Source organism: Salvelinus sp. IW2-2015, linkage group LG4q.2 (assembly GCF_002910315.2).
Source record: "Salvelinus sp. IW2-2015 linkage group LG4q.2, ASM291031v2, whole genome shotgun sequence".
Classification (NCBI taxonomy): domain Eukaryota; kingdom Metazoa; phylum Chordata; class Actinopteri; order Salmoniformes; family Salmonidae; genus Salvelinus; species Salvelinus sp. IW2-2015.
In genome coordinates, this window is record NC_036843.1 from 12,388,522 (window position 1) to 12,401,870 (window position 13,349).

The window sequence follows — 13,349 nt, forward strand, 5'->3', positions numbered from 1 at the left end:
TTCTGTTCTCCTGAAGTCTGTTTTAACAGAACTGTTGAAAGAATTGCAATTGTATTGATTTGATCTGCACTCGTTGAAGACTTGACATGGTGGAAAGTGAGAAATTGATCACCTCCATACAAGCTGACCTCTGTCGTCATCAGTGTTCTGATAGCATTCAGTGGCATTCTCACTCTGTTGAGGAGGATGCCCAGGTGTGGGTGTGTACTGAACTCCTCAGACTGATGGTTCTCTCTGTACCTCACACCTTAGCTACACTCAGATTAGGCAGCCTGGGGTAACGGGTACTGTAGTGCTATACACCTGTCATCAATGTCTCAAAGCACAAGAAAAGTCTTTTTTTTATTAATTAAACCTGACTGTCCTAGAAAATGTCTAAAAATAATGGGCCAAATAATTTGTGGCTATTGTCTAGATGAGTGCCATTTTATTGTTGGAACTTTCTGACCATAAATGGCAAATAGCCTATGTAGTGTGAAATGTAATTTAAAAAAATACACATGGTTGTTGGTACTTACTCTTGAATGCTGCAGTGAGGAGGCTTGAGGGAGAGAGCCAGACGTAGGCAGAGAGATCAACACAGGCACCTCAGAGTAGCATCTCCAGGACTCTGTATCCATGGGTCTGTCAGTGAAGTCTCCATTCTCTGGTTCTTACTGGACTTGTAGTCCTGATCGAGAGTGGCTCATACGCTGTCTGCACTCCTCTGCTGTCTGTCTGTAAGAAATTGTCCTCTCTGTACTTGTAATTGTAATCTTCACTCGTCCCTGCTCTCCTGTCCTGTGGACTGTGTCCAGCGGAGTTACTCGGGGTTCTCCTCTGACTCCATGCTGTCTCCTTTCCTTTGGTGCTGCTTTGTTGTAAGGTCAGCTGCTTTGTTAGATGCTGAAGTGAGTGTGTGCATGTCAACCCTTGTGGATTTTTAGATGTGTGTGTGAGCTGCTCCCAGCTCTGACAGTGTGTCTGCTGTGTAGATAAAGTCCTCCTCTCGCCCGGAGAGAAGCTGAGATGACTGGGACTGCTCTCTCTGCAACACTGCCCCAGGCCTGACTGGCCCAGCCACGGAATGAGAGGAGTGGGGGAGATGACAGGGAGGACGAGTAAGAGAGAGGAATGTTAGAAACTCAGAGGAAAAAAGGGAAAGATAATTTTGAGGGGAGGGAATTCAGAAAGAAAGTAGGGGGAGAGCTATTTGATTTGACAAAGACACACTAGCATTACTCAACATTATTTACTCAGTGAAAAAGCCACATTATCACTACTAGGATGCTGCTGCCTAATATGAGTGCAACGGGGGGGCGCTTTGTTTCACCTAGCTTTGATAACACCTCTTTTTCTAAGAGTGTAGTGGTGTATCTATAACCTAAAAGGGTTATTCGGCTGTCCTGGGAGAACCCTTTAAAGAACTCTGTTTTGGTTCCAAGTAGAAAGAGCCCTTTTGGGTTCCATATAGAACCCTTTCCACAGAGGGTTCTACCTGGAACCAAGAAAGGGTTGTACCTAGAACGAAAAAGGGTTATCCTATGGGGACAGCCGAAGAACCCTTTTGGAACCCTTTTTTGTAAGAGTGTACATGAACTTACAGAACTGCATTGTCTCTCCTTGACACTTAAATGCTGATAAGTTTGGTTTTCTAAAAGGATTGGGTGGTGTGGGAGTGAATGATACATTTAGGGACAGACATAGAAGTGTACATTAGAATATAGGAGGAGAAGGCAATATGTGAGTGCATTTGCCATTCTGGTAAAAACAGGAAACCAAAGATTAGCAGATGGCCAAAGCCATACGTGCTTTAAAGTGCATTTATGGAAAGAGCAGGACATCATTATGAAGATTAAATAGAGAGGAAAGGCCATAAGTGCGTAGGGTAAGATAGACATATATTAATTTTAGGACACGAGGGTCCTGCCACCATTATAATCTAATCAAGAGCGGATACAGGCGTTATTGGGCATAAACAAGCAGGAAGCTTGAAATGAAGGATAATAGTGGCAGATGACCTAGGAGAAGTAATTTAATTAACGTATGTGATGAACCCATGTGCTGTGTGTGTGTATAAGAACAGAGCCAGTGCTTATGGAAGGGGGTCTTTCTGCGGACTGACACGACTTCTGATATGTTATATTAAAAGTCTATATTGAATTTACAAGTTCTTGTAAGAGTGTTATATTTCTGAGACGATTATCCACGACAGTGGCTGGACTGAAACACCATACAGCAATTTTCTTTTCTCGTTTGGCCAGACCAAAGAGCCATGGAATTGACATTGGTCTGACATTTCAGTGCACAGTCAATTATCTTTTGATTTACCTGAGAATCTGTGTTTCTCTCTAGCCCTGCAAAAGCTCCCCAACAGCAGGTCAGCCCAAAGAGTGAAGGTGGGGGACTGAGGAACAAGACAGGAAAGCCTGACTTTTCTGCGAGTGAGTTACACATTGATATAACTTTCTAATTAATTTGGCTTTCAATTGGATTCCTTTTTTTTCCAAACAATTAAGAAAGTCAATGTGCAAACCTTTTTGTGTTTCTTTCCAACTCTAGGTGCGCCTCCACCCCCATTGGCCAGTTATGACTACCCCAGCTTGCCCATCACAAAGAATAGACAGGAGGTAAAATACTTTAGTAGCCACACACGCTTTAGGTACTCCTGCCATTTCAGACTTTTTCAGGTCATAGACTTGAATAGAGATGGTCATTGGCAACAGTTCCTCAGGTCGTAACTCCATTCAAGGTTTTACTGTGCTTCAGATGAGCACTGATTCTATCTGATGGAGCCATAGGCGCAACAAGAGCAGGGACCCTAACTCACTGTGACTGTCATCACATGCTTTCAAGTAACATAAGTCTGATGGAGTAGGGCCATTATTGAAAATATCTGTGTTTCAGACTTTCATTTCCTACTCAGATTCACATTTATTGTCCAGCAAGAGCAGAATCTGAATGTTTTGGATGTTTTTGTAACTGAAGATAAACAACAGATTAGAATACTTTATTATAAACTGTAATTTAGATTGTTTAATCATATTTTGATGTTCAGCTTTAAAATGGCAAATATAATGTTCTCTCCTCTGTTGTGTTTGATATGTGTTTGTGTATTTCTAGCTCATCTCTCTGATCGAGAACAACTCTGTGGTGATCATTCGTGGAGCCACAGGCAGTGGGAAAACTACCCAGCTGCCCCAGTTCATCCTGGACTACTACAGCGAGAAGAATGCCCCCTGTAACCTCATGGTCACCCAGCCTCGCAAAATAGGCGCCAGCAGCATTGCCCGATGGGTTGCCATAGAGCGCAAGTGCACCCTGGGTAGTCTGGTGGGATACCAGGTTAGTGAAGAATTCACACCACACTCACTCATACCTTGTTAATTATACCATTTCGATATCTATACCCCAAAAAACATATTACCATGCATACCATACACATCCCTTGGTGGAAAGAAGAGAGAGGAAAAGATGCAAGAAACAAGAAATCAGGTTGCATAACAAGTGGCAGTGGACTGAGTTTAGCACCTCTAGCGATACTATTATCTCTCGATGAAGCGCAGTACAAAAAGCCCACTTGACGTTTCTCTCACAGAGAGAGGAGTGGAAGGAGTGGGGTGGACAGGCTTCCATGCTGGACTGTTTCCAGGCTGTCTGGTTGCATTGTGTCCAGCTCTGAAACAAGAGACACAGTCTAATTATAACTCCCTGCTCCTCGCCTCTGTCTGCTCTGCTGTGGACTGCAGCAGGGGTGATGTCACTGCTAGAAAGACAGTGATTGAGGAGTGATATAGTGATGGGCTGACCTGATGAACACCTAAGGGCTTGAAAGCTTGTCAGAATAAATATAGATGGGAGGTCACAGTATAGTGCAGAGTGTGAACTAATGAAAGATGAAGGGGTGAAGCAGAGCTGTAGGAGACACTAGAAGATAATGGTAGCCAAGTACTCATACTCTGCACCTTGTGGGAGCTATAAAGTGTTATTTATACCATTCATGTACTACCATATAATGATTATTATTCAATTGATAGGTTCCTACCACTGTAATGGTTCCAGTGGAGAGCTGGAGAAACTGATGAGTTCCAGGCCTTGAGGATGTATGGAGATTTTCTACTTTCACAGTGACCTTCCCCTGTCAGTACTAACATGGAGGGCTGCTTTTATCCAGTACTCTTAGCTTTGGCTCTGTCTGTCCTAGGGGGATTGTAGTGGATATTTACTGTGCCTCCTCTCTCTCTCGATCTTTAGTTTCTCTGAGAGTTTTATGAAAGTCAAGCCGTAAGGGAATTTGTACTTAGAGTTGAGTAGTAGAACATGATGGCATCTTCCCTGGGGTGGGGTGGGGTGGGGGGGGCGTGGTTGTTAGGACAGGTAATTTGTCTGATAGAGAGTCACGTTGTGTGGTGAGAGAGTGCTCTGGGTAATGATTGTTTGACGTCACAGATGGAAGTGACAGTATTTAGGCTTCACCTTTCCTCTTGACCTACATGGATGTGTTTATGTGCTTGTGTGTGAATGTACACTTGCCACTTAGCCATTATGTTTGTTGGTTTGTTTCAGGTGGGCCTAGAGAAGATGGCCACTGAACACACCAGACTCATCTACATGACCACTGGGGTGCTGCTGCAGAAACTGGTCGGAGCCAAGAGCCTGACTGAGTACTCCCACATCTTCATAGATGAGGTAACCAAGACTCACTTTCCTGTTGAGACAGACTGGTCGTCATTTCAAAGTAGTCTACAGATGACTTGACCGCTAATAATGTTGTCCTATCTGGTGTTCAGTGTATCTTAGTACCCAGTAACATCAAACTAGCTGATGGTGAGTAATATCTTGCCATGGCAGTGGATGAGCCAGTCAGTAAGCAGGGTGGTTCTGTGTATTTCAGGTCCATGAGCGGACGGAGGAGTTGGACTTTCTCCTGTTGGTTGTGAGGAAGCTCCTCCATTCCAACTCTCGTTACATCAAGGTGAGCCCACGCTTCTCAGCCCACACTTCTCAGCACTCACCACCATGTGATCCTAAACCGTACTGACTGAACAGACACACCACCTCCCTTCCCCCTTTATGCAGGTCATCCTCATGTCAGCCACCATCAACTGCAGGGAGTTTGCAGAGTACTTTGGCACGCCTATCTGCAGCCAGATGAACCCAGCCTATGTGTTTGAGGTGGAGGGGGCTCCCTACGCCATCGAGGAATTCTACCTGGATGACGTCTGCAGCCTGATTCCTTACAGGGTGGGTGGGGAAGCATCAAGCCTTGTCTGTGGATGTAGCTGGTACTCACAGTTTAGACTAACCTAACACTGTCTGTGTATTATCTATCTATCAGGTGGATACCCACCATCCAGATGAACCTTACATCACTGTGGAGATGTACAACGTGGCTGTCAGCCTTATCCAGAGCTTTGACGAGCTGGAGGCCAAAGATCAGAGGTTAGGGTTCAAGCAGCAGTACTCTTCATCTTAGCTTGCTTGATAAATTAACAATTTGTTCACTATTTATTAGTTACTGTTGATTTTAGATGTCCTATAGTTGTCCAATAATTATCCCATTGTGTGTATCTCAACAGCAGGACTGAGCGGGAGGGAGGCCTTTCTCTGCCAGACCGAGGCAGTGTGCTGGTGTTCCTTCCTGGTCTGGGTGAGATCCACTACATGCAAGAGGCCTTGTCTAAGCTGGTGCGCAAGAGGTGGGTGTTGTGTGTCTGACGTTCATTGGTTACGTCTCTGGGGCATGACTATGGTAGGTTGTGTGTGTGTCCGGTACTTAGTAGAAACTTGATGGTGCTGTTATGGTGTATGTTTCAGACTGCAGGTGTACCCTCTCCACTCCTCTGTCACTCTGGAGGAGCAGAACGGGGTGTTTCTGGTGCCTGTCCCAGGGTACAGGAAGGTAACTATCACACCACTCTATTGAATAGGACTTCTAGAACGTAGGTCTGTATTTTTAATGTTCTGTCTGTCTCCACAGATCATCCTCTCCACCAACATTGCAGAGAGCTCTGTTACAGTCCCAGATGTCAAATATGGTGGGTGTTTTCTTTTTCATAATGTTTATATATAAACTCAGCAAAAAAATAAACGTCCTCTGAGACATAAACTGAACAAGTTCCACAGACATGTGACTAACAGAAATGGAATAATGTGTCCCTCAAAATCAAAAGTAACAGTCAGTATCTGGTGTGGCCACCAGCTGCATTAAGTACTGCAGTGCATCTCCTCCTCATGGACTGCACCAGATTTGGCAGTTCTTGCTCTGAGATGTTACCCCACTCTTCCACCAAGTCACCTGCAAGTTCCCGGACATTTCTGGGGGGAATGGCCCAAGCCCTCACCCTCCAATCCAACAGGTCCCAGACATGCTCAATGGGATTGAGATCCGGGCTCTTCGCTGGCCATGGCAGAACACTGACATTCCTGTCTTGCAGAAAATCACACACAGAACGAGCAGTATGGCTGGTGGCATTGTCATGCTGGAGGGTCATGTCAGGATGAGCCTGCAGGAAGGGTACCACATGAGGGAGGAGAATGTCTTCCCTGTAACGCACAGCGTTGAGATTGCCTGCAATGACAATAAGCTCAGTCCGATGATGCTGTGACATACCGCCCCAGACCATGACTGACCCTCCACCTCCAAATCGATCCCGCTCCAGAGTACAGGCCTCGGTGTAACGCTCATTCCTTTGACGATAAACGCGAATCCGGCCATCACCCCTGGTGAGACAAAACCGCGAATCGTCAGTGAAGAGCACTTTTTGCCAGTCCTGTCTGGTCCGGCGACGGTGGGTTTGTGCCCGTAGGCGACGTTGTTGCCGGTGATGTCTGGTGAGGACCTGCCTTACAACAGGCCTACAAGCCCTCAGTCCAGCCTCTCTCAGCCTATTGCGGACAGTCTGAGCACTGATGGAGAGATTGTGCGTTCCTGGTGTAACTTGGGCAGTTGTTGCCATCTTGTACCTGTCCCGCAGGTGTGATGTTCAGATGTACCGATCCTGTGCAGGTGTTATTACACGTGGTCTGCCACTGCGAGGATGATCAGCTGTCCATCCTGTCTCCCTGTAGCGCTGTCTTAGGCAGCTCACAGTACGGACATTGCAATTTATTGCCCTTGCCACATCTGCAGTCCTCATGCCTCCTTGCAGCATGCCTAAGGCACGTTCACGCAGATGAGCAGGGACCCTGGGCATCTTTCTTTTGGTATTTTTCAGAGTCAGTAGAAAGGCCTCTTTAGTGTCCTAAGTTTTCATAACTGTGACCTTAATTGCCTACCTGTTATTGTCTTAAGCTGTTATTGTCTTAACGACCATTCCACTGGTGCATGTTCATTAATTGTATATGGTTCATTGAACAAGCATGGGAAACAGTGTTTAAAACTTCTTATGGCTTGGGGGTAGTATTTCAATGTCTGGATGACAAGCGTGCCCAAAGTAAACTGCCTGTTACTCAGGCCCAGAAGCTAGGATATGCATATAATTGGTAGATTTGGATAGAAAACACTCTAAAGTTTCCAAAACTGGTAAAATAATGTCTGTGAGTATAACAGAACTGATATGGCAGGCAAAAACCTGAGGAAAATCCATCCCGGAAGTGGGATTTGTTTTTATGTGGGTATTTTCAATTGAATGCCTTTAACCTGTTGAGGACAAGGGGGTGCTGTTTTCACTTTTGGAGAAAATCGTATGATTTTTAAACGGCCTCGTACTCAATTCTTGCTCGTACAATATGCATATTATTATTACTATTGGATAGAAAACAGTCTCTAGTTTCTAAAAACGTTTGAATTATTTCTCTAAGTGAAACAGAACTCCTTTTACAGACCATTTCCTAACCGGAACTGAGATTTCCAAAATCGAACTCTCTCTTCAGGAGCTTGTCTATAAAAGGGCATGTCACTTATGACTGTAGAAACACGTCATACGCCTTCGTCTGTGTGTAATGCGGAAGTGAGAGAAAAAATCAGTTGATTATCTCGACCAGGGACTGAACACAACGTCTTGGACTGAGACGTGCGCACTTTTATTTATTTTCTGGGCGCGAAGTCTGACCTGTACTCGGCTCATTGAAGAACCTTTTTAAAGGTGAATATGATCTCTGGCTTCGATTTTCTTTGATACATGTCACAATATCATCTTAAAGTATGTTTTTTCAATATAGTTTAATTATATTATTGAAATTTATTCTGGACTTTAGACGTGATGCGACGCAAGAATTGGTTCAAGAACGAGAGGCTAGCCAATGCAGCTAAATGTGCTTGCTAATTCTGAGGGAAATCGTTCGTTATGGATCCAAATTAAAGTCGGTTCTGAACAAAGGACCCCTTGGAGAACATTCTGATGGAAGACCACAAAGATAAGGACCCAATTTGGGATGCTTTTTCATATATATCTGTCGAACTGTGCTATGCTACCGTTTGACTAGAAGCAATGCTGCTGTGTGCTAGCTATTGTAGTAAGCTAATATAACGATATATTGTGTTTTCGCTGTAAAACACTTCAAAAATCGGAAATATTGGCTCTGTTCACAAGATCTTATTCTTTCATTAGCTATCCACCATATATTGTTCTGAAATGTTTATGATGTGTAATTAGTAGTTGACGTTGGTGTCTGTATTTTCTCTGGCTACTGCCGTGCGATTTCTGACTGTTAGCTGTGATGGTGGCTATGATGGTACAGTAATGTAAAACTGATTTTATAGCTAAAATATGCACATTTTTCGAACAAAACAAGAATTTATTGTGTAACATGTTATAGGACTGTCATCTGAGGAGTTTTTTTTCAGGTTATTTAGGTTGGTTCTAGGTGTTCTAGGTTAGTTAGGTTAGCTACTTGCATGCTACCGTGCTGTGAAAAAACTGTCTGTCTGTCTTTTGTATTTGGTGGTGAACTAACATAATATGTGGTGTTTTCGCTGTAAAACACTTCAACAATCGGAAATATTGTCTGTATTCACAAAGATATTGTTCTTTCATTAGCTATCCACCATATATTTGTCTGAAATGATTTATGATGTGTAATTAGGTAGTTGGTGTCTGTATTTACTCTGGCTACTCCCGTGCGATTTCTGACTGTAGCTATGATGGTGGCTATGATGTAGCAGTAATGTAAAACTGATTTATAGCTAAAATATGCAATTTTTTTGAACAAAACATAGATTTATTGTGTAACATGTTATGGACTGTCATCTGAGGTAGTTTTTTCTAGGTTATTTAGGTTGGTTCTAGTTAGTTAGGTTGGCTTGTCATGCTACATGCAGCCTACTTGTGCTGTTGAAAAATGTCTGTCTTTTTTTATTTGGTGGTGACCTAACATAAATATATGTGGTGTTTTCTCTGTAAAACATTTAAAAAATCGGACATGTTGGCTGGATTGACAAGATGTTTATCTTTCAAAGCTGTATTGGACTTGTTAATGTGTGAAAGTTAAATATTTCAATTTTGTTTTTGAATTTGCCGCTCTGCCTTTTCAATGGAATGTGGGAGGAGTGCCGCTAGCGGCACCCGTGGCCTCAACAGGTTTTAAAGTATCTAATGGGTTAGGACCCAGATTGCAGTTCCTATGGCTTCCACTAGATGTCAACAGTCTTTGGACATGTTACAGTCTTTAGACATTGTTTCAGGCTTGTTTTCTGAAAAATGAAGAAGAATGAGACCTTTCTCTCAGTGGACTGTAGAATCATGCAGTGCTGGTTTTGCGCGTGACCGAGTGTGCGCCCTTCGTTGTTTTTCCTTTCTATTGAATACGCTATTGTCCGGTTGAAATATTATCGATTATTTAGGCAATTGACAACCTGAGGATTAATTACAAACATTGTTTGACATGTTTCAATTAACTTTACCAGTACTATTAGGATGTATTCGTCTGCATGTTTTGACCGCCTTTGAGCCAGTGGATTACTGAACAAAACGCACCAACAAAACTGAGTTTTTGGTATATAAAGAGGGACTTTATCGAACAAAACGAACGTTTATTGTGTAGCTGGTTCTCTTGTGACTGCAACCATATGAAGATCTTCAAAGGTAAGTGATTAATTTTATCGCTGTTTCTGACTTTTGTAATTCCTTTACTTGGTTGTAAAATGTTTGTATGCTTTTGTAAACTGGGCGCTGTCCTCGGATAATCGCCCGGTATGCTTTCGCCGTAAAGCCTTTTTGAAATCTGACCAAGCGGCTGGATTAACAAGAAGTTAATCTTTAAGCCGATGTATAACACTTGTATTTTTTATGAATTTTTATTATGACTATTTCTGTATTTTGAATTTGGTGCTCTGCAATTTCCTCGGATGTTGTCGAGGTGGGTCGCTAGCGGAACGCCTGCGCCAGAAAGGTTAAACCCTTTACAATGAAGATCTGTGAAGTTATTTGGATTTTTACTAATTATTTTGAAAGACAGGATCCTGAAAAAGGGACATTTATTTTTTTGAGTTTTTATATTATTATTTAAAAAAATATATACCCCTTTTTCCTCCCCAATTTCGTGGTATCCAATTGGTAGTTAGTCATGTCCCATCGCTGCAACTCACGTACCGACAAAGGTCGAGAGACGTGCTTGCTCCGAAACCCAGCCAAGCCGCACTGCTTCTTGAGACAACGCCCGCTTAACCCGGAAGCCAGCCGCACCAATGTGTCGGAGGAAATGCTGTACACCTGGCCAAAGTGTCAGCGTACATTGCACCCGGCCCGCCACAGGAGTCGCTAGTGTGCGATGGGACAGGAACATCCCTGCCAGCCAAACCCTCCCCTAACCTGGACGGCGCTGGGCCAATGGTGCGCCGCCCCATTGGTTTCCCGGTCGCGGCCGGCTGCGACAGAGCCTGGACTCGAACCAGGTTCTCTAGTGGCATAGCTAGCACTGCTGTGCAGTGCCTTAGACCACTGTGACACTCAGGAGGCCCTTAATCATAATGTTTACAGACTTTCCTTGCTATATGTACTGCGTACTGTATTCACTCCATGTGTCTGAATTTGATGTATTCCTGTTGACAGTGATTGATTTCTGTCTGGCGCGTCACATGGTCTGTGACAAAGAGACCAGTTACCAGTCCCTCCGCCTCACCTGGGCCTCCAAGACCAACTGCAACCAGCGCAGAGGTACAGTACTATGCAGTTCCACCTCATACTGCCCATCAGGGAGGCAATTCCATTTCAAGAAAGCAATTGAAATTCCAATTCAAGAATAGAATTCCCAATGAGGATTTGTGAATCCTCTCTCCCTCAGGCAGGGCTGGGCGAGTGTCTAAGGGCTACTGTTACCGGCTGGTGACCAAGGAGTTCTGGAGGAATGAGATCCCAGACTATGTGGTTCCTGAGTTGGTGGTAAGAGAGTCATACATTAGGTCAGCCCTGATGGCAAAGAACCAAGCTCATAACTATGATTGATAGTATGATGATTAACACCTGCGAAGTTTGATTCATTTGTTGATTGATTTATGCACCAGATGTGATTACTGAAAGACTAGGCAGGCTACTCAACTAGACCTATAAAGTTGCTAGTTTATTCTGCCAGTAACTAGGATATTTTTGTACTATTCCCAGCGTGCCCCCCTGGCCAACATCATGCTGAAGGTGAAGCTACTGGACATGGGTAACCCCCGCTCCCTCCTCTCCACTGCCCTCTCACCCCCCAACCTCAACGACATCGAGAGGACTGTTCTCCAGCTCAAAGAGGTACCTCACTGTGGACCTGCTGACATCCTTATCCCAAACATACATTGATGGAATTGGATTCCTGTACTTATGGAGAGATTTCAAAAAACTAAAATATACAACGTGCAACAATTTCTGAGATTTTACTGAGTTACAGTTCATATAAGGAAATCAGTCAATTGAAATAAATTCATTAGACCCTAATCTATGGATTTCACATGACTAGGAATAGAGATATGCATCTGTTGGTCACAGATATCTTTAAAAAAAGGTAGGGGCGTGGATCAGAAAACCAGTCAGTATCTGGTGTGGCCACCATTTGCCTCATGCAGCACGACACATCTCCTTTGCAGAGTTGATCAGGCTGTTGATTGTGGCCTGTGGAATGTTCTCCCACTCCTCTTCAATGGCTGTGCGAAGTTACTGGGTATTGGCAGGAACTGGAACATGCTGTCGTACACATCGATCATTGAGCATCCCAAAAATGCTCAATGAGTATAAGTATGCAGGCCATGGAAGAACTGGAACTTTTTCAGCTTCCAGAAATTGTGTACAGATGCTTGTGACATGGGGCCGTGCATTATCATGCTGAAACATGAGGTGATGGCGGCGGATGAATGGCTCGGCAATGGGCCTCATGATCTCGTCACGGTGTCTCTGTGCATTCAAATTGCCATCGATAAAATGCAATTGTGTTTGTTGTCTGTAGCTTACCATAACTCCACCACCACCATGGGTCACTCGGTTCACAACGTTGACGGCAGTAAACTGCTTGCCCACACAACGCAATACACGTTGTCTGCCATCTGCCCGGTATAGTTGAAACCGGGATTCATCCATGAAGAGCACACTTCTCCAGCGTGCCATTGGCCATCAACGGTGAGCATTTTCCCACTGAAGTCAGTTACAACACCGAACTGCAGTCAGGTCAAGACCCTGGTGAGGACAACAAGCACGCAGATTCTTCGGGTTGTACAAACCCAGTTTCATCAGCTGTCCAGGTGGCTGGTCTCAGACGATCCTACAGGTGGAGGTCCTGGGCTAGCGTGATTACACATGGTCTGTGTTTGTGAAGCCGGTTGGACGTACTGCCAAATTCTCTAAAATGACGTTGGAGGCGTCTTAGGGTAGAGAAATGAACTTTACTGCAATGGTGGCCATTCCTCCAGTCAGCATGCCAATTGCACGCCCCCTCAACTTGAGATATCTGTGGCATTGTGTTGCGTAACAACTGCACATTTTAGTGGCCTTTTGTCCCCAGCACAAGGTGCACCTGTGTAATGATCATTCTGTTTGATCAGCTTCTTGATATGCCACACCTGTCAGATGGATCATCTTGGCAAAGGAGAAATGCTCACAAACAGGGATGTAAACAAATTTGTGCACAAAATTTGAGAACATAGGACCAACACTTTTACATGTTGCGTTTATATTTTTGTTCAGTATAGATACAGCGGTGCTGAAAGCCCAATTCTGTCACTGTGTGTTTGTGATGTTGCAATGATTTCCTAACGTTGGTTCTGCTGTATCAGGACCTCTGCGTCAGCTAGAATTAGCTCTGTCAGTGGTGTTTGTGAGGGTGGTTGTCAGGTGTGATTTGGGGGGGGGGGGGGCGTGCTGTGGATGGGCTCTTCAAATACAATATTTGTCACATGCTTCCTAAACAACAGGATGATATTCTTATTTACGGGCACTTCCCAACAAATAATAGAAAAATAA

General features: G+C 44.1%; 1 protein-coding gene across 1 annotated transcript in view; it reads left to right on the plus strand.

Moving 5' to 3' along the window:
* LOC111962976 (ATP-dependent RNA helicase TDRD9-like) overlaps window positions 1–13,349 on the plus strand; it is a 45,314-nt gene that overhangs the window by 14,327 nt on the left and 17,638 nt on the right. Inside the window, 13 exon segments of the mRNA XM_070443286.1 lie at window positions 2,335–2,423; window positions 2,542–2,609; window positions 3,103–3,324; window positions 4,546–4,668; window positions 4,874–4,954; window positions 5,059–5,223; window positions 5,318–5,418; window positions 5,553–5,678; window positions 5,797–5,881; window positions 5,960–6,017; window positions 10,971–11,075; window positions 11,203–11,300; window positions 11,520–11,651. Coding sequence (XP_070299387.1) covers window positions 2,335–2,423; window positions 2,542–2,609; window positions 3,103–3,324; window positions 4,546–4,668; window positions 4,874–4,954; window positions 5,059–5,223; window positions 5,318–5,418; window positions 5,553–5,678; window positions 5,797–5,881; window positions 5,960–6,017; window positions 10,971–11,075; window positions 11,203–11,300; window positions 11,520–11,651 — 1,453 coding nt within the window.